Source organism: Artibeus jamaicensis, unplaced genomic scaffold, assembly GCF_021234435.1.
Source record: "Artibeus jamaicensis isolate MK-2021 breed Jamaican fruit bat unplaced genomic scaffold, CSHL_Jam_final scaffold_369, whole genome shotgun sequence".
NCBI lineage: Eukaryota > Metazoa > Chordata > Mammalia > Chiroptera > Phyllostomidae > Artibeus > Artibeus jamaicensis.
The window spans coordinates 40,356,562-40,381,313 of NW_026522042.1; the positions used below are offsets into that span (position 1 = coordinate 40,356,562).

At 34.5% G+C, this 24,752-nt stretch overlaps 1 protein-coding gene across 8 annotated transcripts in view; it reads left to right on the forward strand.

The window, feature by feature from the left end:
• The window catches only part of ERBIN (erbb2 interacting protein), a 117,180-nt gene that overhangs the window by 84,024 nt on the left and 8,404 nt on the right, over positions 1-24,752 (forward strand). For 5 of the 8 annotated variants that reach the window (XM_053657424.1, XM_037150807.2, XM_037150803.2 and 2 more), the window contains 10 exons: positions 79-194; positions 2,079-2,148; positions 4,238-4,337; positions 7,245-7,366; positions 8,155-8,328; positions 9,146-9,328; positions 13,773-13,887; positions 15,709-15,892; positions 18,087-19,632; positions 23,969-24,112. In XM_053657424.1, the coding sequence (XP_053513399.1) occupies positions 79-194; positions 2,079-2,148; positions 4,238-4,337; positions 7,245-7,366; positions 8,155-8,328; positions 9,146-9,328; positions 13,773-13,887; positions 15,709-15,892; positions 18,087-19,632; positions 23,969-24,112 (2,754 nt within the window). The remainder of the gene's footprint in view (positions 1-78; positions 195-2,078; positions 2,149-4,237; positions 4,338-7,244; positions 7,367-8,154; positions 8,329-9,145; positions 9,329-13,772; positions 13,888-15,708; positions 15,893-18,086; positions 19,633-23,968; positions 24,113-24,752) is intronic. The other 3 variants (XM_037150805.2, XM_037150806.2, XM_037150804.2) reach the window with 1 other exon arrangement.

Consider the following 24,752-nt stretch of genomic DNA (forward strand, 5'->3'; position numbering starts at 1 on the left):
CTTTTGAAAATATTTTACTAATGTCTGTTAAGTACTAGGGCACATATCTGATTCCCCAATTTTATTTTTATTTTTCAGATTGGCAGCTGGAAAAATATAACTGTGCTGTTTCTCCATTCTAATAAACTTGAGACACTTCCAGAGGAAATGGGTGATATGCAGAAATTAAAAGTCATTAATTTAAGTGACAATAGGTTTGTAATGTATTCATCGGTTGCTTTATAGAAGACATTAGATAAAATTCAATTTTCATTATGTGTGATCGAATATCTAATGTGTGTTGTTTTCATACATATTTTATTTTTTAAATAGAATTTTTAACTGCAATGATGATCTAATTTTATCTTATGTTAATTAACATACTGTGGTTGTCACAGTCTGTTTCCTATTGACCTTAGGTATCCAACCTTTATCCTCTCCTTTATTGCAACTTTTTTATTCCTAAAATCAGATCTTCACCTTAGTACTGCTGTTGAACAAAGCATCTTTTACTGTAATCTTCTTTCCTCTTTGAAGGAAAAAAACCCTTTTTTCAAGCAGTGGTGTGATTAGACATCCATCATATAGGTTGGACAGCATAGCCAAGGTGTAGAGCAGATAGATTCCTAGGGTTGATAAGTTACAATGATGTTTAAGATAAGAACAGATTGTCCATAATTTTTTCCTGAGGTAAAGATAGAATCCAGTAGTCCCCCAACCCATGATTTCACTTTACTCAGTTTCAGTTACCTGCAGTCAATCATGGTCTGAAATAGTCAGTGGAAAAATTCCAAAAATAAACAATTTATAACTTTTAAATTCCATGCTGTTCTGAGTAGGATGATGAAATCTCATGCCGTCTCTCTGTGGGCATGAATCATTCATTTGTCCAGTGTATACAACCTGTACATGCTGCCTGCTGTGTTTGTCACTTAGCCCTCTTTTTTTTTTTATCAGCTCTCACCATACCACAGCGCTATGTTCACGTAATCCTTATTTTATTTAATAATGGCCCCAAGCACAAGAATAGCAGTGCTGTCAATTCAGATATGCCAAAAAGAAACCATAAAGTGCTTTCTTTTAGGGGAATGGTATATATGTATTTGAAGGGAAAGTATACATAGGGTTCGGTAGTATCCTTGGCTTCAAGAGGGGGTGGAGGGCTTTGAAACTCATCCTCTGTGGATAAGGGAGAACTGCTGTACTGATAAAAGCGTTTTCCAGAGAATTTTTATATCTTGCTTTCATAGCATCTTAGAAAGTATTCAAAACAATCCTATGAAATAGTGTAACATATTCCTGTTTTATATAGGAGAAAATTAAGATTCAGATTTAAGGTGACTCACATAGGAAAAAATGGGTAGAGTTTTACTAAAACTCAGTTTTCTGACTACATAGGATATTCTAACTGCTCCATTTTGTTTAAGAGGAACCACTGCCTTTAAAAATTAAATTCTCCTTTTGGCCTATACATTGTACCCTAAAACTAGAGCCCTAGGTTCTAAGAAATTGCCTTGGCAGATGGGTATGAAAGTGTAGATAAGCATAAAACAGAAGGTAGGCATTTTATTTTATGTAGGATTCTATTCTCATTTATCATCCTCATAAATATTTATATTATAGTCTTCTTAAGTATGAAAGTGCTGGCTAACAGGAAATACAGATCAATGCAGTTTTTATAACAAACTGTCACTAAGAGTGCTTCTGATAAGTTTGTTCTCTCAAAATCCAAATAAAATATCCAAAGCAATTTTATGAGACATTCTTAATGTGTCTATGTCTTTTCATTAAGGTAGGGATAGTTAATATTTTTTCTTACATGATAATTTTTTGTGGTTTTTAGATTATTTATTTTTCCCCTGGCCAAGTTTATTCAGTTGAAGAATTAGGTCTTAAAAATGTATTCTTTCAAAACTGGATAATATTTTGTTTTATATCCTATTCAAAGACCTATATTAGCTTTTTTTCCTGAATTAACTATCTGTTCCTACTTCCATATGCAATAGCATAACATTGTTTAGTAGAAGACCATTAGATTTACTCTCATTTTAATATTTCTCATTTTAAAGTTTAATTTTTGTTTATATATCTTCCAACAGATTAAAGAATTTGCCCTTTAGCTTTACAAAGCTACAGCAATTGACAGCGATGTGGCTCTCAGATAATCAGGTGAGCATTCTGGTTTCTGTAAACCACTGAGTTCCAAGTGCTATACAGCTACACATTCTGATTTACATGGGCTCATTTAAGAGCAGTTATACTGGGGAACACATGTAAAAACATATTCTATGTAAGGAAAATCTTAGAAAATATTTACAGATAATTTTTATGAAATATGTATAGATTTATAGAAAATAAATTCTGTTGAATTTGTCTAATTCCTCCTAAATCCATAGGCACATTAGGAAGTCAGACACGATACTCCCTTACTTTTTAGTTTTTATAGTGATTCTTTATGGCATAGATCTGTAGAAATTTGATAATTAATTTAAACTGTACTTACAATTAAGCACTTTCACACACCTTAAGGAGGAGGCATTTCTTAGAAATTAAGAGTTATACCTGGGGCTTATTTTATTTGACAAACATTTATTAAAAGCTTGTAGTAGGCCATGAACTGCTCTGGGAGCTGGAGATATATTGGTGAAGCAAATAGGCTCTTTTTTTATTTACATTCTCATGGGAGACAGAGAAACAAGTATCTGTGGAAAGTTTCAGAGCTACAAAGAAAAATAAAGTTTGATAGGTATTAGAAGAGTAGCAGGGTTGAATGATGGCGATCGAGTTGAATATTCAGGGGTGGCAGTGTTGGTGAGGCTGATCAGCAAGTAGCGTAGGAGCAATAAAGAGAGAGCTGCATAGTGTCTGTGTTGCCATCCTTTGCTGGTTGTCCTTTTGCCTGGCCACTCCTCAGTTTTCTTTTTCAGGAATTTGTTGGTGCCCTCGTAGTGCTCTAGATTATGCTTTAGTTTCTTTTGCTGTACTTTCCTCTAGGAAATATTTATTTACTTGGCTGAAAGTATGGATATGTCATGTACATTTTACATTTCTTGAATTACCCATGACTGTGGAAAAATTGGCATAAAAGTCAGGAATAGATGAGTACTACTGGAGGTCACTGAATATTAGGAAAGGGCATAAAAATGGAAGAGGCAGGGTTTATGTTCTTCAAAAGTACAGGTGTTTTTACTTGAGGAGATAAGAATAATGATCTCAGGGCATTTGTAAGCATAAGGCAGCTCCTGGCCTAGGGTTTATGAAGTGTTGGAGAATAAGCAACCTTTATTTGAGAAGGCTTCAGAGAAGCCCTGGCTCTAGAAAAGGAGTACACCCACCATTTCCATTGTCTAAGGAGGTCAAAGAAAGTTTTCAGTGAAGGAGACATTTGTCATCTTCACTGCAGTGCAGTTTATGTGCTTATTGTGGAGCAAGGAGGGGGCCACAGAGGAAATGTTTAATAGGATTAATACTAGAGCTAGTTGCAAGGTTTTCATAAGAGTAAGTCCAAAAAATTAATTGACAGGGTGGCAGGGGCTGGGAGGATTGGGTAGTTAGTTCCCTACCTGTCTGGAGTCGGCCAAGGTTTGGATTGTGGGGATGTGAGATCAGTAGCCTGGCACAAGTATTAGTATTAAGTGAGTTGAAAACACTTGATAACCAGTTAGGTAAAAAATTTTAAGGAAAAATGAGGTCCAAAATAATGGGCTTTTAGTTGTACCTCTGAATAACTTTTGGTGTCAGTAATAGAGACAGGACACACAGGAGTGAAGAGAGAGGCAGATTACAGCTTACTGTTTGTTTGAAGTACTCTCTTTTCAGCTAGAAGAAACCTGCAGATAACTAGACTGAATCTTCTATATCGTTTCTACAAAGCATCTTCTCAAAAGGGAATAATAGTAGAGTGGGGAAATACATGAAATGGAAAGGCTTGCTTTATAGCTTTATTAAATCACTATGATAAGTAATTTATTGAGCTGTGGATATACTTAGTATATGAGATCTTTAAAAACTTTATTGATAATGAGATGTAATTACAATCCAGTATGTGTGTTTTATAGTAAAAATTAAATTTTATTTTTTAGGTTTTTATGGGGTTTTAAATGAATGCTTAAAGTTTTATTATGTATATATAAATTTGTTTTTATACTCTACACATTGATACTTTATAGAAAAATGGTGAGTACTTATTCAGAGGAATTGCTGGGTATGTATTTGCTTTAGTATTACTAAAAATAGAACCTTTATTTTCTTTCCCTAGTCCAAACCCCTGATACCTCTTCAAAAAGAGACTGATTCAGAGACCCAGAAAATGGTGCTTACTAACTACATGTTCCCTCAGCAGCCAAGGACAGAGGATGGTAGGCATTTAAGAATCTCTTTTCTTTAAAAATACATTAATAAGTCACAGCAAAGGTGTGAAGTGAATTTTAAGTCTCAGAGATGTACTGTTTAAAGGAAATTTGGAGAATTGGTCAATAAAATTCTCTAAAAATGGGGTAATAAGGCAATATCTCATGGTTATATGTGGTGGAGTTTAGAGGTACATGCATATCATATATGTCCTTAAATAATTGAAATTAAATAGCAAACATCTATTATGTGTATCTGTATTCTAAATCACATTTATCCAAATGTTGGGAATGTATGTTATGTGTTATGTGATTGGTATTATTAAATCAGGAAATATTTCATCCACTTCTGTTGTTGGTTGTAGGATTAATACTACCATTGGATCTACACACTAGGTAAAGATAATCTGTAGGATCCTGGGTGTAAATGTTACTTCTGAGTTCTTAATCACGTTTTGCCAAAAAAGGGCAATATACCCTTCACTATTGGCCACAAGTGCTTTTTCAACAATTATGGTATTAAGGCCTTTTAAATAAGGAGAAGATTGTTTCTGATTTTGTTGTAATGTGTGTGTGTTATGTATATTATATGTGGCACTTAAAATATAATTTTATGTATTTTTGTGAAACCAGTGAAAATCTTTAAGGCCTCAAGTTAATAATAAATTAACTCTTAATCCATATGGGCACTGAAGAAAACATCTAAATTAAGCATTAGTTTTAATTTTTTAAATATACCATAGGCAAATTAAACTCTTAAGCTTCAGTTTTCTTTTCTTGAAATAATAGTAATAGCATCTACCATTTGCAGGGTTTTTTGTAAAAAATGAGAAACACTGGCTATAAAGGACTAGCACTGTGACAAAATCAAATAACCTATTATTATTATTTGTTTTAGCAGATTTAGCACACGGCTTTGAAATACTTACTGAAGTTGTTTTATTTCTGCTCCATAACTAGTGATAAATAATTAGAAAACTCATTATATCTCTATTCTATTTCTTGTTCTTGGCAAGAAGAAATAAAAAATATGCTTTAAGTTATTATTTCATGGGTATATTTGATGAGACTTATTTTGGTGAAACAGAACTTTAGCTTTTGAATTAAATTAGCTATTAAGACTTTTGAGATGTCACATGTAAAATAGCTTCATTCACTGAAGGATCTGTAATTAAAAGCTTAGAGAAAAAGCAGGCCTTTTATAAACAAGATTTGTCTTCCATGTATTTAAATCTGCCCCCAATCCATAGTTAGCAATATAATTTGGTAATAATATGTCTGGAATAAAATATAGTATATCTAATTTTAGATGGTCAGTATTTTGTTTCATACAAGGACTCAAATGTTCATCAGAAATTAAGTTCAAAGTTGATAGACCAATTCTGGCTTACTGTACTTGGGCAGTGTAGGTAGGGAATCATAGTAAATGTTTAGATACATCAGTAGGTTGTGTATTTGTTTGCCTTAGTTGCTCGGACATAAGTCTCAGTTTTTTGCTTTTCTTCTGAAGGTGATTTGTGGATAATAGGAAATAGTGAGCATCCTGTAAATAGTATCACTATCAACTACATACTGTATTCAAGCAGTTGTTTTATGTGGGAATATCAAATGCTAATACTTACAATAATTGTGAGGAAAGAGAAGCATGAATTTTTAGTACAGATCAGAGACTTTAATGTCTTATTAAATGTACTGGCAAAGTACTAAAAAGGGCCTTTTTAAAAAAATTTAATCTTTATTTTATTTTTTCCTATTACCATTTAGTCCCCTTAACTGGGACTTAAAGGGCCATTTAATAAATATATTAGGTTTTGTAGACCACAAAGTTTCTGTTGAAACTACTTGATGCTGCCATGTCGGTGTGAAAGCAGTCACAGACAGTTTGTAAACGAATGAGCACAGGTGTGTTCTATCTAATAAAATTGTATTTGTGGGCAAATTTAGATTTCATGTAATTTTTGTGTGTCAAGAAATACTGTTTTTTTCCCTAACCACTAAAAAATTAAAACCATTCTTAGATCACAGACTACAAAAACAGGAAGTGGGTCTGACTCAATAGTTTTCTGTGCCCTGTGTTACAGGATGGAAAAAGCAAACTTGAAAAATTCTTTATTCTTTATTTTACTTTTATCATTTCTGAAAAATTAAAAAAACCTGAAAAATATTAGAAAGCAATCAATATAGATATTATTCCAAAGAAAGTTTCTCAAACAAAAGTGTTTTTTTCCTTGTGATTGAACCAGTCTCCAAAGAACATGTTTAATCTTTTATTTATTATGTTAATGTTGTTAGTGCTTAGTTTATCTGCTTTTGTTATTATCATATAGAGACTTCAGAATTTTTCCCATTCATTTTTACTTGCACTAAAATAACCAGGCATGATTCATAAAATGACTAAAACTACTCAAAAGTAGTTATGAGTATATATATTCTGTGAAAATATTTGAGTATATTTTATTTAAAGCATATATATAAAACATATATATGCTTTTAAATATATGTAAATAAGTAAAGTAAAATAAAAAATACTTAGCTTTTTAATTCAAACAATAACTAAAACTAAGAAGCATATATATGCTCTAAAATTTGTTTAAATAACTAAAATAAAAAATATATTGTTACATTTTTAAACATTTCATTTATTTAATTTTAGAGGGGTAAGGAGGGAGAAAAATAGAGAAACATCAGTGTGTGGTTGCCTCTTTAGTGCCCCCTATTGGGGACCTGGCCCACAACCCAGGCATGTGCCCCGACTGGTAACTGAACCAGCTATCCATTGGTTCAGTCCACTGAGCAATACCAGCCAGGGTTTGACTTTCTTTAACAAATACATAAAGGAAATGATGAGCAACTAGTAATTCTTCATTATTACAGTAAAATATAGTGGATATTTTTTTCTTTTGCTTTTTTTCCTAGTTATGTTCATATCAGATAATGAAAGTTTTAATCCTTCATTGTGGGAAGAACAGAGGAAGCAGCGGGCTCAAGTGGCATTTGAATGTGATGAAGACAAAGATGAAAGGGAAGCACCTCCTAGGGTGAGTCTGCTGATATTTATTGGTTACTGTGTGCCTCTGCTATACTGTTTTGGGGGATACAAAGAAATGTATGGTTTCATTCCTTGCTTCCAAAGCGCTTGAAGTTTTATTGATTATGTGTCACATGGAATAATTTAAGAATAATATAAAACTATGTGATTACAAACCAGGTTTCATAGTGTATATAAATATAAGAGAAAAACAGATTATTTTCCCCTTTCCTTTTTTTAAGGATTTATTTATATGTTTTTTAGGGATAAAGAGCCCTGTTACAAACCTTTTATTTCATTATGGGATTGAGAATATGTATCACATGATAGAAGTAGCAAATACCCATTTTTAAGTTACTTAAGGATGTATTTCTTTTCCCCTTATATAAATTAGCTGAATCCCAGAAAATGACAGGTGGGCCCTTGAAGTGTTTAATTCCATGCACCTAAGTCCTAATATATAAATGTAGGAACCTTGTATGTGTCTGGATAAATATCTACCTGGAAAACATATCTGTTTCAAAGCCAAGTGTCAGTGTTGGCAATACTCACTCCATATATTTCTAAGTGAATGCCTATTAAGAAAAATTTTAAAACAAATCTATAACTGTGACATCTTTGACTATTGATAAAACCATACTTTTGAGTGTTAAGTGCTTTCAGATGCCTATCATTTGTTTTCATTTACACCTATAGCCAGATATCAAATGTAATTAAGATGGCTTATGCATTAAATTTTGAGGTTGACATTAGAAATATCTACCCATATTTAAAATTTTGCCTATTTTATTTCTCTAGGAGGGAAATTTAAAGAGATACCCAACGCCATACCCAGATGAGCTTAAGAATATGGTCAAAACTGTTCAGACCATTGTACATAGATTAAAAGACGAAGAGACTAATGAAGACTCTGGAAAAGATTTGAAACCACACGAAGATCACCAAGTTGTAAATAATGATATGAGTGTGAAGGTGAGAAAACTCAGTTCAAAAGAATTCACCAACACCTACTTCACGTTCTTCAAAATTTTAAATAATTGATATAGTGATCCTTTTTGTATACACTAAAATGTACTCCCAAATTTAGGGTGGTATTGTCAGCTAACTGAAATAAAACCTGTAACAACAGTGAACTCCCTACTTGCTATTACCACTTCACTGTGTTTGCAGACTCTCAAGGTGGAGAGTGTCAGCATAACCTTTAAAAAAATCATTGCCTGAACAAAGAATAAGGTAATGAATGTCAGAAAATTTGTTGTAATGGAAATATCCCACCCCCAGGGAATATCAGTTCATTCTCCCCAATACTAATGGTATATTTAATTGCTATGACTGTTGGCGTTTCCTTGGGGTCTTTCAGAAACCTACACACATCTCTAAATTTTGTTTCTTTAATGGATTTTTTTATTTCACACTATCACAGAAACAAATTTTATGTCACTAAAGTTGTTACACATTTTACAGTGAACAAAAAAGCACTCTAATCATTCCAAATTTGACCATGGTGAGCTAAGTAGCTCAGTCATTAACATCTGTTTCACAACTTCTAAAATAAAATGTACCCTCAGCTAAATTGTGAAGTTTAATGTGGCTCATGGAACTTTGGGAACCATATGTCCCCATAATGAACATTTTTATCTGAGTGCTTCAGATTTCCATGTTTAAAGTTTCCTTGATTTATCCAGAATAGGAAATATTTACTTTTAAATTTTCATGTGAACTTTAATATAATACAAGAATAGTTATAAAGCATAAGGAATATGAGTTCTTTATCTTCTCTTTTACTTAGACTTCAGAAAGTACTACTCCAGTAAGAAGCAAAGCTGAGGAAAGAGAAAAGTACATGGTAGGAAACTCTGTGCAGAAAACTAGTGAACCTGAAGCTGAGATCAGTCATGGGAATCTACCAGTAACTGCAAATACGAAAGCCTCTGAGAATTTGAAGCATGTTAATCATGATGATGTTTTTGAGGTATAGCTTTATGATTATTCTGGGGTGACCATTACTGATAATAATTTTACATTTTAATGTTGCTGACTGAAGACAGGAGAGACTTGATATTGGTAGCAGAAAATATACTAATGCATTTACCATTGAGAAATTTCATATTTGCCCTGTCACTCACTTACCACTTCAAACGTAAATTTTTGTACCTATTATACTGAAGTGTTTATAGTGTAAATTATATCGTGGTGATTCTATTTTTCTGTAAAGCAGTTGCTTCTGTAACTTAACTATGAAAAGGTTGAAGTAGGTATACTTCAGTAATTTGGCTTATCTAAGCATTTATCATTGATTGTGATGCATTTTTTCCTTGAATATCTGATACTTTTTTTCTTAAAATTTATTCTAGTGGATTGATGAAAGCTGTAGCTTTTTTTAAAAAAACAGCTTTATTGAGGTATAGAACTCATGTACACAACTACCTATTTAAATAAATGATACAATTCAGTGGCCTTTAGTATTCTAAAAGTTGTGCAGCCATTACCATAGTCACATTGAGAACATTTCGTTAATCCCAAAATAAAGCCCATACTTTGTACTAGTCACCCCATATCCTCTCCATCTCCCTCAGCTTTACGCAACTAGTAATCTGCTTTATATCTGCCTCTATAATTTGGCTCTTCTTGGCAGTTCATATAAATGTAACTGTACAATTTGTGGTCTTTTGTGATTTGTCTTCTTTCACTTAGTATAATGTCTTCAGGGTTATCCATATCATAACTTGTATTAATACTTTGTCCATTTTTAATGTCTGAACAGTATTCCATTGTAATGGTGAATAATGGATATTTGGGTTATTTCCACATGTTGACTATTTTGAATAAGGCTGCTATAAATACATGTGTACAAGTTTTTATGTGGATACATATTTTTTATACTCTCAGGTATACACTTAGGGGAATTGCTGGATCACATGATGACTTATGTTTAACTGAGAGACTGCCATTTTGCTAAAAGGGTTTGCATCATTTTACATTCCACTCATACACTGCTGCAGATAGTGGAAAATGGTTAACTTGTAACTTTTAAAAGTCAAATTCTGAAGTGTTTTTCATTTATAGCTTTGTTGTCTGGTATCTACTAGCTACATAGGCTATTTAAATTTAAGTTAAATTAAGTAAATAGAATTAAAAATTGAGCTAATCATTTACACTTGCCATATTTCAAATGCTTGGTTGCTGCATCTGGCCAGTTGGTAGCTATCATGTTGAACCACTCAGATAATTTCTATCATTACAGAAAGTTCTATTGGAAATCACTGGTGTATAAAAATACTGATATTGTGGGTTTATAATAGCATCTTCATTGCTGAAAACTTAAGTGTGTTTAAAGCACATCATCAGTCTTCATGATTATCCTGTGAGCTAGTCTTTATTACAGAAAAAAACTCATGGCTTTTGAATTATTAAATGGAAAACATCATTTAGTATATTATATATGTTGAGTCTACTATAATAGTCTCTAAAAAGGTTATTAGGTTTATCCCAGTGAATTTATTACTCATCATAATTTCTATGTGTAAGGACTGGAGCTATGGTGGCAGAAAGGAAAGATGAATACATAAGAATATAATTAAGGTAGTCTGTGAAATGTATAAGAAAAGCACTAATACAAGTAGTAAGGGCTACAGAAATTTACAGAAGAGATATTTTCTGGCTACAAAGATTCAAGGATGCTTTAAGATGAAGGAGACATTCAACCTTATTTTGAAATATTTCAATTAGCAGAAATAGAACTGAATGAAGTATGGAAGAATAATGAGAGCAAAAGAATGGTATTTGGAAAATGAAGAAAGGGGCATGTTCCATCTGACTAAATATGTCAGAGGTGACAAGGTGAAATATAATTAGTAGAGTAGCTTGGATCCTGATTATGAAGCCCTTGAAAGCCATGCTCAGAAGTTTGGACTTCATGTTCTATAGTCCTAGAGGAATCACTAAAAACTTTTTAGTAGAGCATTATTTGTGATAGGGCTATGTATTAGAGTTACCTGGCACCAGATACTGAATTCTCCAAGTTTAAGGGCTTTTGAGTAATTAAAAGGCACCCTAGAAGTTAGGTGCAAGACTGTTACGGGTGTAATGTGTGAATATCCCTGCTTATGATAGGGAATAGAGAAGAGAGAACAATCATATAACCATGCCTGAATGCAATGATAATGCCGTTAATAGAAATAGGGGTATTAAGAGAACAAACAGCCTTGGAAGGACAAGGTTTTTTTTTTTTTAGTTCAAGTTTGGGGGTTTTTTTGTTTGTTTGTTTGTTTTAGATTTTATTTATTTATCTTTAGAGAGGGAGAGAAACATCAGTGTATGTTTGCCTCTTGTGAATCCCCTGCTGGGAACTGGCCTGCAACCCAGGCATGTGCCCTGACTGGGAATCGAACTGCAATCATGTGGTTCGCAGGCCTGTGCTCAACCCACTGAGCTACACCAGCCAGGGCTACAAGGTTGTTTTTTGGATAAGTAGAATTTAAAGAAATGACAAGACCAATAGGTAGACATATTCAGAAGGTAGTTGGACCAGCCAAGATGGAGGCATAGGTAGAAACACTGTGCCTCCTCACACAACGAAATTTAAGGACAACAAAGATTTAGAAACAAAAACACAACCAGAACAGACAGGAAATTGGACTGTACGCAAGTCAGACTATGAACCATTCATCCAGACCCGTAAGGGGTGGAGTCAGTGGCTGGTGGAAAGGGGTCGCAGCAGGAAAAGCTGTGGCTGGCGGACCTGGGTGTGGGAAGGAAAGGGGCAGACCCAGTGAGGTGCGCAAGGTGGCTGGCTGACTGTGGACACACATTCACGCGCAGATAAACCAGGCAAAAACAAGCAGCAAGACAGACCTCGAAACCCAGGGCCCCAGCACTGCGAAATAAAGCCTAAAAGCACTGAATGAAAAGACTTGTGGGGGTTGAGGTGCCGGCAGAGACTCCCATCCTTACAGGAGAGTTTGTTGGAGAGACCCACAGGGTCCTAGAATGTACACAAGCCCACCCACCCAGGAACCAGCACCAGAAGGGCCCAGTTTGCTTGGGGGAGGGACAGATGGGACTGAAATCTGAGAGCGAGCAGTACAAGCACCGTTGTTCCCTCTCTGACCCCTGCCCCCACATACAGAATCACAACTCAGGGATTGGGTTGCCCCACCCTGGTGAACACCTAGGTCTCCACTCCCTATAACAGGCACCACCAACCCCCCCCCCCAAAAAAAAATGGCTCAAATGGAAGAATGGATCAAAGCCCCAGAGCCAATACTTTTAAGCAACCAAAAGGTAGCCAGCCTATCAGATGCACAGTTCAAAACACTGGTGATCAGGATGCTCACAGAACTGGTTGATTTTGGTCAAAAATTAGATGAAAAAATGAAGGCTACACTAAGTGAAAGGAAGGAAAATGCACAGGGAACCAATAGTGATGGAAAGAAAGCTGAGACTTGGATCAGTGGAGTGGACCAGAAGGAAGAAAGAAACAACCAAACAAAAAAGAATGAAGAAACAATTCAAAAAAATGAGGAGAGGCTTGGGAACCTCCAGGACATCTTTAAATGTCCCAACATCCGAATTATAGGGGTACCAGTAAGGGAAGAGGAAGAGCAACAAGTGGAAAACTTATTTGAACAAATAATAAAGGAGAACTTCCCCAATCTGGCAAAGGAAATAGATTTCCAGGAAGCCCAGAGAGTCCCAAAGAAGATGGACTCAAGGAGGAGCACACCAAGGCACATCATAATTACATTACTCAAGATTAAAATGAAGGAGAGAATCCTAAAAGCAGCAAGAGATAAGGGGACAGTCACCTTGGTGACTCCTACAAAGGAGTTCCCATCAGACTGTCAGCTGATTTCTCAAAAGAGACCTTACAGGCAAGAAGGGGCTGAAAAGGAGTATTCCAAGTCATGAAATGCAAGGACCTACATCCAAGATTGCTCTATCCAGCAAAGCTTTCATTTAGAATGGAAGGGCACATAAAGCGCTTCTCAGACAAGGTGAAGTTCAAGGAGTTCATCATCATTAAGCCCTTATTACCTGAAATGTTAAAGGAATTTATCTAAGGAAAAGAAGATAAAAAATATGAACAGTGACAGGGATTGTGTTTTATTTATTTTTATTTCTCTGGCATTTGCCATAGTACTAGGCACGTAGTGATCATTAATACACTTGAATTAAGGCCTACCCCAGAAAATTATCCCATAGGTGCTTTAGAATACTATTCATAAGTACCATAGTTTTACTGGCTTGTCTTTAAAATTATTTAATCATGTACTACTTTTACTCACTACATGTTACTATGAAAAGGTTGCATACATTTTCTCTTTTTTTAAAGTTCTTATGACTTAATATTTATTCATTTAAACAAACCAAAATCTGTTTTCATAAATATTTTCACTCCTTTCTCTCTAAATTAGGAATCTGAGGAACTTTCTTCTGATGAAGAAATGAAAATGGCAGAGATGCGACCACCATTAATTGAAGCCTCCATTAACCAGCCAAAAGTGGTAGCACTGAGTAATAACAAGAAAGGTCAGCTGTTAAAGGGAAGCACCGAGATTAGACATGGGCTGAACAAAATTTACAATTTTTTAGAATAGATTTCCTTAAATGTCATTATTTAAAACACTTTTTAGCGGCAATTTTTAAAACATGCTTTTTTTCAAAGGTTTTACTGATTTATTTTTGGAGAGAGGTGAAAGAAGGGAGAAAGAGAAGGAGAGAAACATAAATCTGTTGCCTCTAGCACACCCCCATCAGTGGACCTGGCTTGCAACCCAGTCACATGCCCTGACTGGAACTGAACCAGTGGCCTTTGGCTCTGCAGAAAAATGCCCAGCCCACTAAGCTACACCAGTCAAGGCAATACATGGCTTTTTGAAAAGTCTCTTTTCTCTCTTGTTTTTAAAGGAAAACTACAGGACCCTTTCTCTTCCCTTATGCAGATCTACTTACAAAGGCATGGATTTTTATGGGCATATGAGTCTTGATTATAATTTTATTTCTACTACTTAATTGCTATGTGATCCTTGAGCTACCTAATTTTATCCATGTATACATACCTAATTTTACATAAAATGAGGCTAATGGGTTTTGTGAATCGAAAGTACTAGATTACTCAATGTACTCATATCTAGCCCAGTACCTGATATAAAATAGGTATTTGTTGTTACTTTAACTATCCCAGAACTTATTTTTAAACCATTCTTCTTTCCAGCTATTCTTTCATTCTTTCATAAAATCTCAGACTCTTAAAAATGAAAAGGAACTTGGAGGATATCTTTTCCTTTCCCTACTCCTCCCCACTAGTTCCCTAAACCTCTCTCTGTATTACCTCCACCAAATATTTATCCAATCTTTGCCTTTATGGCATTAATGAAACTTGATATCAGGGTGGTCCTCAAATACCTTGTGTTTCATGATAATGATGATGACACTTGTTGAGTACTGACTAGTTGCTACTTGCTGTATGCTAAATACTTAATGTTCATCTAATTATGACATCATAGAGTTGGAAGAAGAGGAATATATCTAGGAGAGAATTTAAGTGATATATAGTTTAATGTTATTTTAAAAATTTATAATCTGAGACCCTAACACCTTAAACTTGAAGTTAGAGAGTCTCATGCCCTGCTGTTTTTAATGGTGAACTCAAAACAGACTACTAAAAGTGAAATATTTGGAACAGCAAAAATATTCTTAATTCAGATTCATGTAATCTCTTTGTCTATGTATAATATTCTTATGATTTGGTTAGAATTGAATTAGTTAAAAATATCCTTTAGGGCGTAAAGATACTATATTATTGCCCAGCCTGGTGTGGCTCAGTGGATTGAACGCTGGCCTATGAACCAAACGGTTGCCTGTTTGATTTCCAATCAGGGCACATGCCTGTATGACCTCCCCATGCCTCACCCTCCTCATTCACTCCATCTCTCCCTACATGACTTTTTTGTTTCCCTGGATGAAAAAAAAAAAGACCTCAAAAGGGAAATAATTTGCTGGTGTGGAAGAGGTGAAACAAAAAAAGCAGAAGCATTAAAAGGCATCAAAATCAACAAGTTCAAAACTGTTTTGATAGTGGAAAAGAAATCTTCATTACGTGTATTGCATCAAATGGAGAGTACTTTGAAGGTGACTGAAGTTTAAACATGTAAAGGATAAATACACAATTTTAAATTGTGTAAGGATAAATACACAATGTTTTGTAAATAAATTCTTGTTTTTTGGTGGGGTCTCCCCTTGAATGTTGAACCAGGACAATATAAATGCTATTTGTCATTACTGGGAAGTATTTCACACAGATTCTTGGTGACTATTAATTGCTTGAGTTTGTTTGTTTGTTTGCTTCAGATGATACAAAGGACACAGATTCTTTATCAGATGAAGTTACACACAATAGCAATCAGAACAACAGCAACTGTTCTTCTCCATCCCGGATGTCTGATTCAGTTTCTCTTAATACTGACAGTAGTCAAGATACCTCACTCTGCTCTCCAATGAAACAAACTCATATTGGTATTAATTCCAAAAACAGGTTTGTGGCTATCTTAACAAAATACTTTATTTGTACAATAAATAGAGCTAGAAATACAAATAAATATATATGATCAAAAATATAAAGGATATCACAAATTAATATTATAGAAGTGGTTCAGGCAATATATGGTTTTTTCCCACTACTTTATTACTAATTATTTAGTTTTTATACATTTTCTTTTTAATTTTTTGTTCAATTATAGTTGTCCCATTCCCCCCCCATTACTCTCTCTTGTTCCACCTACTCCCACCTCCCCACATTCAATCCTCCCCTGTCCCATACCCTTCCTTCTTTGTCCGTGGGTTCTTTTTTTAAAAAATTCATTTATTTAATTGTTGTTCAAGTACAGTTTTCTGTTTTTTACCCCCACCCTACCCCACCTCCCCAGTGCTCCCCACCTCCCTCCCATTTCCATACCCCCTTAGTTTTTGTCCGTGTGTCCTTTATGTCCATGGGTTCTTGATACATGTTCCTTGATTTCTGTTTTAGATTAGTCTTTTAAGGGGGGAAGAAGAGATTTAAAATACATTCTAATTCTCTTCATTAAAAGGTTTAACAGTTTTATAGTGGTTCTAGTTATTACAACATAAACAGTTTATTTGGAGTAATTCAAGTTGAAAGGAGTATTTTTAAGGGTTAGAAATGCAAAAGTATTTTTGATGATTGCAGACAACCAGCGTTCGGCTCCAGGTAAGCAGGTCTCCTGTATCCTCCCCCAGCCATGGAGTCTTGTGACCCCGGGCAAACTGTTGATCCTCTGGGCCTCAGTGCTGTTTTCTTACCTGCTCTGGGGCCTCAGGCTAGAACTCCACTCCCTGTGTATGACTGTCCTCATCACCCCATTCCAGTCTGTGTTCTCTATCCACAGGATTTAAAGATCTTTTTAAAAGCATAACAGCCTGTGTCCCTTTCTGTTCACATTTAAATCAGATGTATTTAAATTGACACCATCGATTTAAATATATTTTTTAGCACCATATCTTTGTCTTAGACTTAAATATGTAGGTCAGCGTCTGAAAAAAGACTTAATTCCTACAGGTTGGAATTTAGCTGAAGTTTAAAACAGATACATTATTTGGGCTCTTGAGAGTTTGGTTATCAAAGTAAAACTGTACCATTTTACCTTCATGATAATCTGTCAGGTAGATTGCTTGATAGAAAGATTTAGGTTACTACTGAACCCAAAGCTAATTATATGGATATTGCTAAATATTTTTTTTAGAGTTCAGTTGTTCTTAAGCTTTGGTGACATATTTAAGTCAAATTTTTGTGTGTATATTTCTGGAGATTTATGTTTTTGGAGAAGGAAAATACTTTGGTACCTTAAAATGAGTTTAGCAGTTAGGTGGTTGTTATTATGATTAATCATTATATCAGTTCTCTGAATTTGGGGCTAAGACCCAGTATGGTAATATATTATTTCTTAAAACCTTTAAGATGTTAAGATAATGATTAATTTGTTAAATAATGAAATTTTACTGATGTTGGGAAGTAGGTTAATATTTCTTAAGACATGTTTTTTATGTAATAAAATAAAGGCTAACAAAGGGATATAGCTACACCTTTTTTATATTGTATTCCTAATCATTAGTATTTTATGTCACCTGATGGGAGTTTTTGAAAAATATAACTTCAGTACACAAATATGTTTTCATATCACCAAGTAGGAATAAAATATTTTCTATAATTTTGGAATATGACATTTAGAAATATTTTCCAAGTCCAAAGTAGTCACTTAATGTGATTAAATTTAACTTCAGTTTTGATCATTCTTCATGTTTTGTAGAGCTCTGAGCTATTGTTTAATCCTTTACATAATTTCCTTATCTATATATTTGAATCTAATAACTTAGTTCATGATAACTATGGCTAATGTAAGATTTCAGAACTGTTTATAGAAATATTCTGTTCTCTTTACTCAGCTATTTCAAGTTGTTGGTTCTTTCTTTGTGTATCTCCCCATTTTTCAAGCATTTCATATTTTGGCACATTTGTGAAAAGATGCACCAGAAGAGAATACATAATTTATTGTTTAGCTTCAGCTATATTGTGACTAAGTGATTTATGATATTGATGAAAATGTTGATTATACATTTTAATACAGTTCTACTTCTCTCCATTTAATGTAAATCTCCCATTGCTAAGAAAACTGGGTTTTACGATGTTTTCAATAAAATTATCTTTGTTTTAGGCAAGAAGATGAAAATTTTAATAGCCTTTTACAAAATGGAGATATTTTAAACCATTCAGCAGAGGAAAAATTCAAGATTCATGACAAGAAAGATTTCAGTTTACCTGAATATGATTTGAATATTGAAGAACGGTTAGTTCTTATAGAGAAAGGTGTTGATTCAACAGCCACATCTGATGAATCTCACAAATTAGACCATATCAATATGAATCTTAATAAACTTATAACTAATGATACATTTCAACACGAGAGAGTGGAAAGGTCAAAGACACAGGATATATTGCTTGGAACGAATTTTTTAAACATTAATGCTAAAGGAGAAGATGAGCACTTGGAAAATGGAAACAAGTGTCCTAATCTGGAATGTATAAATAAGGTAAATGGACATTCTGAGGAAACGCCACAGTCTCCCAGGAGAATTGAACCACATAACACTGATTCTTCTGTTGATATGGGTATTTCCAAAAGTACTGAAGATCTCTCCCCTCAGAGAAGTGGGCCAATAGGGTCTGTTGTGAAATCTCATAGCATAACTAATATGGAGACTGGAGAGCTAAAAATCTATGACATTCTTAGTGATAATGGACTTCAGCAGCCAAGTACAACAGTTAAAGTCACATCTACTATTGATGGAAAAAATATAGTCAGGAGCAAGTCTGCTACACTTTTGTATGATCAGCCATTGCAAGTATTTACTGGTTCTTCTTCATCTTCTGATTTAGTATCAGGTACAAAGGCAGTTTTTAAGTTTGATTCAAATCATAATCCTGAAGAGCCAAGTGTAAGAGGCCCCACAACAAGTGGTCTACATTCTACACCTCAGATATATGGGCCTCCACAATATAATATCCAGTACAGTAGCAGCGCTGCAGTTAAGGACCCTTTGTGGCACTCCAAACAAAATCCCCAAATAGATCATGTCAGTTTTCCTTCTCAGCGTCTTTCTAGGTCAGACAGCACAGAAAGTCACGGTTACACCAAACATTCTGCCAATATGAATTTCTCTAACCATAACAATGTTCGAGCTAATACTGGATACCATTTACATCCAAGACTTGGCCCAGGAAGACATGGGGAAATGTGGGCCATCTCACCAAATGACCGGCTCATTCCTGGAGCAACTCGAAATACAATTCAGCGACAAAGCAGTGTGTCGTCTACAGCTTCTGTAAATCTTGGTGAGCCAGGTTCCATAAGGAGGTCCCAGATCCCTGAAGGAGATTATTTATCATACAGAGAGTTACATGCAATGGGAAGAACTCCTCCGATGATGTCAGGATCACAGAGGCCTCTTTCTGCACGAACATACAGCATCGATGGTCCAAATACATCAAGGCCTCAAAGTGCTCGACCCTCTGTTAGTGAAATACCAGAGAGAACTATGTCAGTTAGTGATTTCAATTATTCACGGACTAGTCCTTCAAAAAGACCAAATGCAAGGGTTGGTTCTGAGCATTCTTTATTAGATCCTCCAGGAAAAAGTAAAGTTCCTCATGATTGGCGAGAACAAGTACTGCGACACATTGAGGCCAAAAAGTTAGAAAAGGTAATTAAACATGAATTTTTCATACTCCTCCTTATGAATTTACTGATTTGTCTTAAAAATATTTGGCACTCTGTTTTTTAAACAAGGTGTAACAAAACATTCTGAATTGTTGAATGTATACCAATATTCTAGGAGTTTTTCCTTGGTACTGACAGTAGAGTTCCAAGTTCAGACTTGGCCAGACTCAAAAAACATTGAGGTGGTAGTATAAGCTCCTTTCCCTTTTCTTACTCCCCACTGTTTTCTAATGGACTTACATTCATGGTATGTATTTGTGTGTGTTTACCTTTTGCCACACATACTGTAAATAATACATGTCTATACATGTATCCCTGTGTTAAGCACTTTCTGTCCTATTATCTATTAATAATTATTACGTAAATATGTATACAAAAACAAGTAGTTTATTAGTTAACAGAAAAACAAGTGTATTGTAAATGTAAATACTTCATCTAAGATTTTTTTCCCAGTTACATGACTAACACTATCACTAGCACAGATGACATTTGGCATGGCATTTGCTCTCTTCTGAACTGCATTTCTGCCCATTTGAACTCATTATCTGGCTTTTCAGTAGTGTGCAGATGTTTGCTCTTTGAAAGAAGTTAAAATTGTTTTAAGTATTCTGTAAAACTGATATATTAGTGCCACAGTTCTGTGGCTCAGGTGTTTAAGGCATATTCTTTCTTTAAGATTTAGCTTCATACCTCTCAGTGGATTTTACCCAAGAATTATCTTATCTCTGTTTATTAAATATATGTTTTTCAAGTAGCTGAACATGTACAACTTTAATTAGTCATTTAAAAAATTCCTTAAGTTGAATTTTTCAAAAATACCTAAAATATAATTAATACCTTACTCAATTCACATTGAACCTTTGCTTACAATGGTTAGCTCTGTGCAGTAAAGTAAATGAGCTATCTGTATTAGGCAGCTCTATTCTCATTGATTGATTTTGCTTCAGCTATAACTGTATATACCATTGGGGTGCTTTGAACTTCTGTGCTATTTCTAAGGAATTTGGGGATTTCTTAAGCAGAAATATAATATAGCTGTTTTATAAGTAAACTTCTGGTGATAGTGTGGAACTGGATTTGTGGAGGATGAAGCTATATATTTAAGTTGATTGAGTTATGAGGCTGCCCAGTCGTCCAGAAAACAAATGAGAATGGATCAGTAGAATTGAGACAAAGGAACGAATTTAAGAGGCAGTTCTGACTGTATAAGAATTTACTTCAGCTTGGAATATTCCTGTAATCAGTCATTGAAGAAAAGATTAAGCTTGAGATTGGTGCCTTGAATAACTGGATGTTGGGAATGCCATTAACTACTGCTGGACTAGAGGAGGAATAGCAGATTTGGAAGAAGCGATGAGTTCATTTATTACTCTATTATATTAATATTAGTGACATCTCAGATGGCTAGTCTCCCATTACTTTCCTGTCTGACAGAAATGTGCCTGGACTTTAGTAAATAGGAAGCAAGTAGCAGTCACCTCATTGTTGGGCCTCTCTGCTTTTTATATTTAGAAATTTGCATTACAATCGCTTGGCAAACACAATGGTAATTTAGAGATGAAAATTAGTTCAGTGAAACTAAAATGCACAGGGGAACATGATTTAGACTCCAAACTTGAAGTATTGATTGACAGTGGACACGAATGATGGAAGATCTCTGTTCGCTGCTCTGTGATTCTCCCTTCCTCCCCCAAACATACCTCTGGTGGCATGGTGGACATTTAAAAAAATTATTCAGGGGATTTCACAATGCCTGTGCTACCTCTGGGGGTACGTCCCCAGTTGCTACTTGGCCCAACTGAGAGTTTAGAAATAACAACATAAACATATGTTATTGACTCTTACGTGGTTTTGAAACCTTGTGGTAGTTATACCCCTCCACCCCAACAAACTACCTGGAATCTAAACATATAAAATAGATTTTACCTCCAAAATCTCAAGACTTAATTACAAATAAAACTTAACATTGAAAATGAATAAAAGTTTTTATTTCAAAGTTGAATTATTACTAATGTCAGCTTTTGCTAATGTTACTTACTATATTTAAAACACCCCTGGATAAGAAGCACTCAACCAAATATGATTAAAGATGATGACAACATGATAATTTTTTATGTCACTTGCTATTTTACAACTATTGGCGTGTACTGTACAACAGTGCTCAGAACATATGCCCAACACTTAATTGAACTCTCCACAATGTGTTGATGTGTTGTGATAGAGTGCCGTTTTATATGGATATCTGTGCACAAGCCTGAATTTGAAACCAGACCTATTCTTAGCTCCAGGCTTCCTAGTCAGTGAAATATTTACAAAATGTCATATATGTTCAAAGATGACAGGATAGGCTTTGTTTCAGACCTGCATATTCTTAAACAGTCAGTCCAGTCACATTAACATGTTAAAACAAAACATGTTTATATATAACCGTGTGTATAATTTCTTCATTTTTACGTTCTAATCAGATGTTTATGGAATCTCTGAATTGCCTCTGCCAAAGCCTTGTTCTTATTAAAATGATTTGGGAAAGTGCGGGCTATTAAGTTCAGCTTTTTATTTAGTCATTACTTTAGAATTCACAAAATAACTAAAAGTGTACTTTGTAATTTTATGTATTTTTTTACTCTAGAATGTTATATTAATGTTTTTTAATAGTAGACATCAACTTCATAATGTGGACAAGTTCTGTATTTCCAGAGAGTAACATAGAAGTGTTTATTACGGCATTTCTATAAGTCTTAATTACAAGCCATGCTCAAAAATGTGGTTTCTCTCACTTTGACCATCAGACCCTCAGTATTCAGGGACCTGACAAAAAGCATATGCCTGAAAGAACAGCAGCCTTAAACGCTCATCAGTAGATGAGTAAATAAAAAAGCTGTGGTACATTTACACAATGGAATCATATGTGGCCGTAAAAAAGAAGGAAATCTTTTCTTTACAACAGCATGGATGGACCTAGAGTGTACTATGCTAAGTGAAATAAGCCTGGCAATGAAAGACAAATAGCATAGGGTCTCACTTTATTTGTACAATCTAATGAACAAAATAAACTGAGGAACAAAATAGAAATGGAGACATGGCTACATGGAACAGACAACTGTCAGGAGAGGGTATAGAGGGCTGGATGAAAAAAGGTGAAGGGATTAAGTGTACTATACACACACACATAATGTGTATACATATATATATATTTCTATTTTGTTTTATATATATATGTATATATATAAAACACATAGACACAGACAACAATGTGATGGAGGCCAGAAGGAAAGGGGGCTGAGCGTAGGTAGAAGCAAGCAAAAGGGGGTGGGGAAAGAGATTTTGCTTGGGGCAGTGGGCAGCGAAGCAGTGTGTGGGTGATGTTTTATTGAGTTGTACACTTGAAACCTGTGTGCTTTAACAACTTTGGAATAGACAAGCAGAAATAATGAGAATCAGGCAGTGCGTTTATTGAGAGATACGTTTTTCAGACACCTGTAGGATTAATGATCATTTATATAAATGAAATATTTGGAAGGATTCCATTAGTGGTTCTTCAGGTTTAAGCAGCAAAAGGCACTGCTAACTCCTAAGATATAATAATCTTCAATATCTATTAGATAGAAAGTTTTTATATATTCACTTTTTAATCTTTGTTTTTATTCTGGTAATTATAGAGCAGTGAAAGCCTTTTAAATGTTATATCCTAAAACTTTGTGCTTATATTAAACATTTCCCTGATGTAAGGCTTTTTTCTAAATGTGGAAGATAATTTTTAGCAATTGCAGTAACCAAGGTCCTGGCATATATTGCAAGTATATTTTGTGCTATATTGTGTATTTAAAGTCTGCATTTATTTAATAATAAGACAATTCCTATAAAATGAACCAGAATCTCTAGAAATCCATTTTGACTTAGAAATAACTGGTTGTTGGTAAAATTTCTCTTTCTACAGGAATTAGTTTGTGTTCCATGTATAACTGTGTATGTGCAGATACCTGTGGGTGTGACATCAATTCCTATTTTCTGATGAACTTCTAAAAAGATATGTCATGAGTAAAGGAAATAGTAGCATAAAAGCATATATGTATGTACTTTATTTGGTGTTTAAACTTGAATAGTTGGATTACCTGTAATTTCTGTGTGTGTGCGTGCATGTTGTCATGTAACTATGGAAAAATAGTGCCATTTTCTTTCAGTGACACTGAAAATCCCATATTGCATCATATTTCTGTATGGTATTGGGCTTACTTGTAAATACATCTATGTACATAACATGTCTTGTGAATTTTGCATGCTACACTAATCTCTGTTAAATCTGTCCCTTCTTTATTCAGAGCATGCTGTCAAGGTCCTTTAATTCCAATTTCACTGCTGTAAGCAACTGTCACTATGGCAGCTCTAGGGATCTGCATGGCAGCCAAGGTAGTCTTGCATTGAGTGTTGCAGACGGAAGAGGTTCTGGTGGGCACATTTTTCGAGTGAGTACCTGTGGTAGACAAGTACTTTGAATACAAAGAAGAGAAGTAAACCTCACATTTTAATGTTTTAATATTTCTAGAAAATGAAATTTACTGTGGGTTTGTTATTTTGATTACCTCCCAGTTCCGCCATGGCTTAGTGCTGAAACTTGCTGCAAAGCTGATTTTAGTCTTTATCACTTAAGTTTCTGTGGTCATAACAGAGGGGGTAGTCAACTCTTTTTATGTAAAAAAAGGTGGGCAATCGAAATAATGGAGAGCTTTTTAAAAAATTAATCTTTGCTGTGTCTTTCTGTTAAAATTAGCTTGCTCTCCCCAAATACAGAGGACTTGTGGGGAAGAGTGATTTTCACTTCAGTGATTGAATATTGGCTAGTAAAAAGCACTAAGAATTAAGTGGAACTAAGTTTAATCATGATTTGCTAAATATGATTAAATATGAGGCTGGAGAAAATGTAATAAGTACCAATGAAAAGGCAAAACTCAAATTCTTTATTACCACATTTCAGCCATAGTCATTAGGACTAGTGATGAAGAAAGGCTTATTTTAATGAAATTTAAAAATAAGGTATAAGAAGAGCAGAGAAGGGAAAAGAACAGACAATTCTGACATGGCTCTGTTTTAAGATTTTCCTTTCAT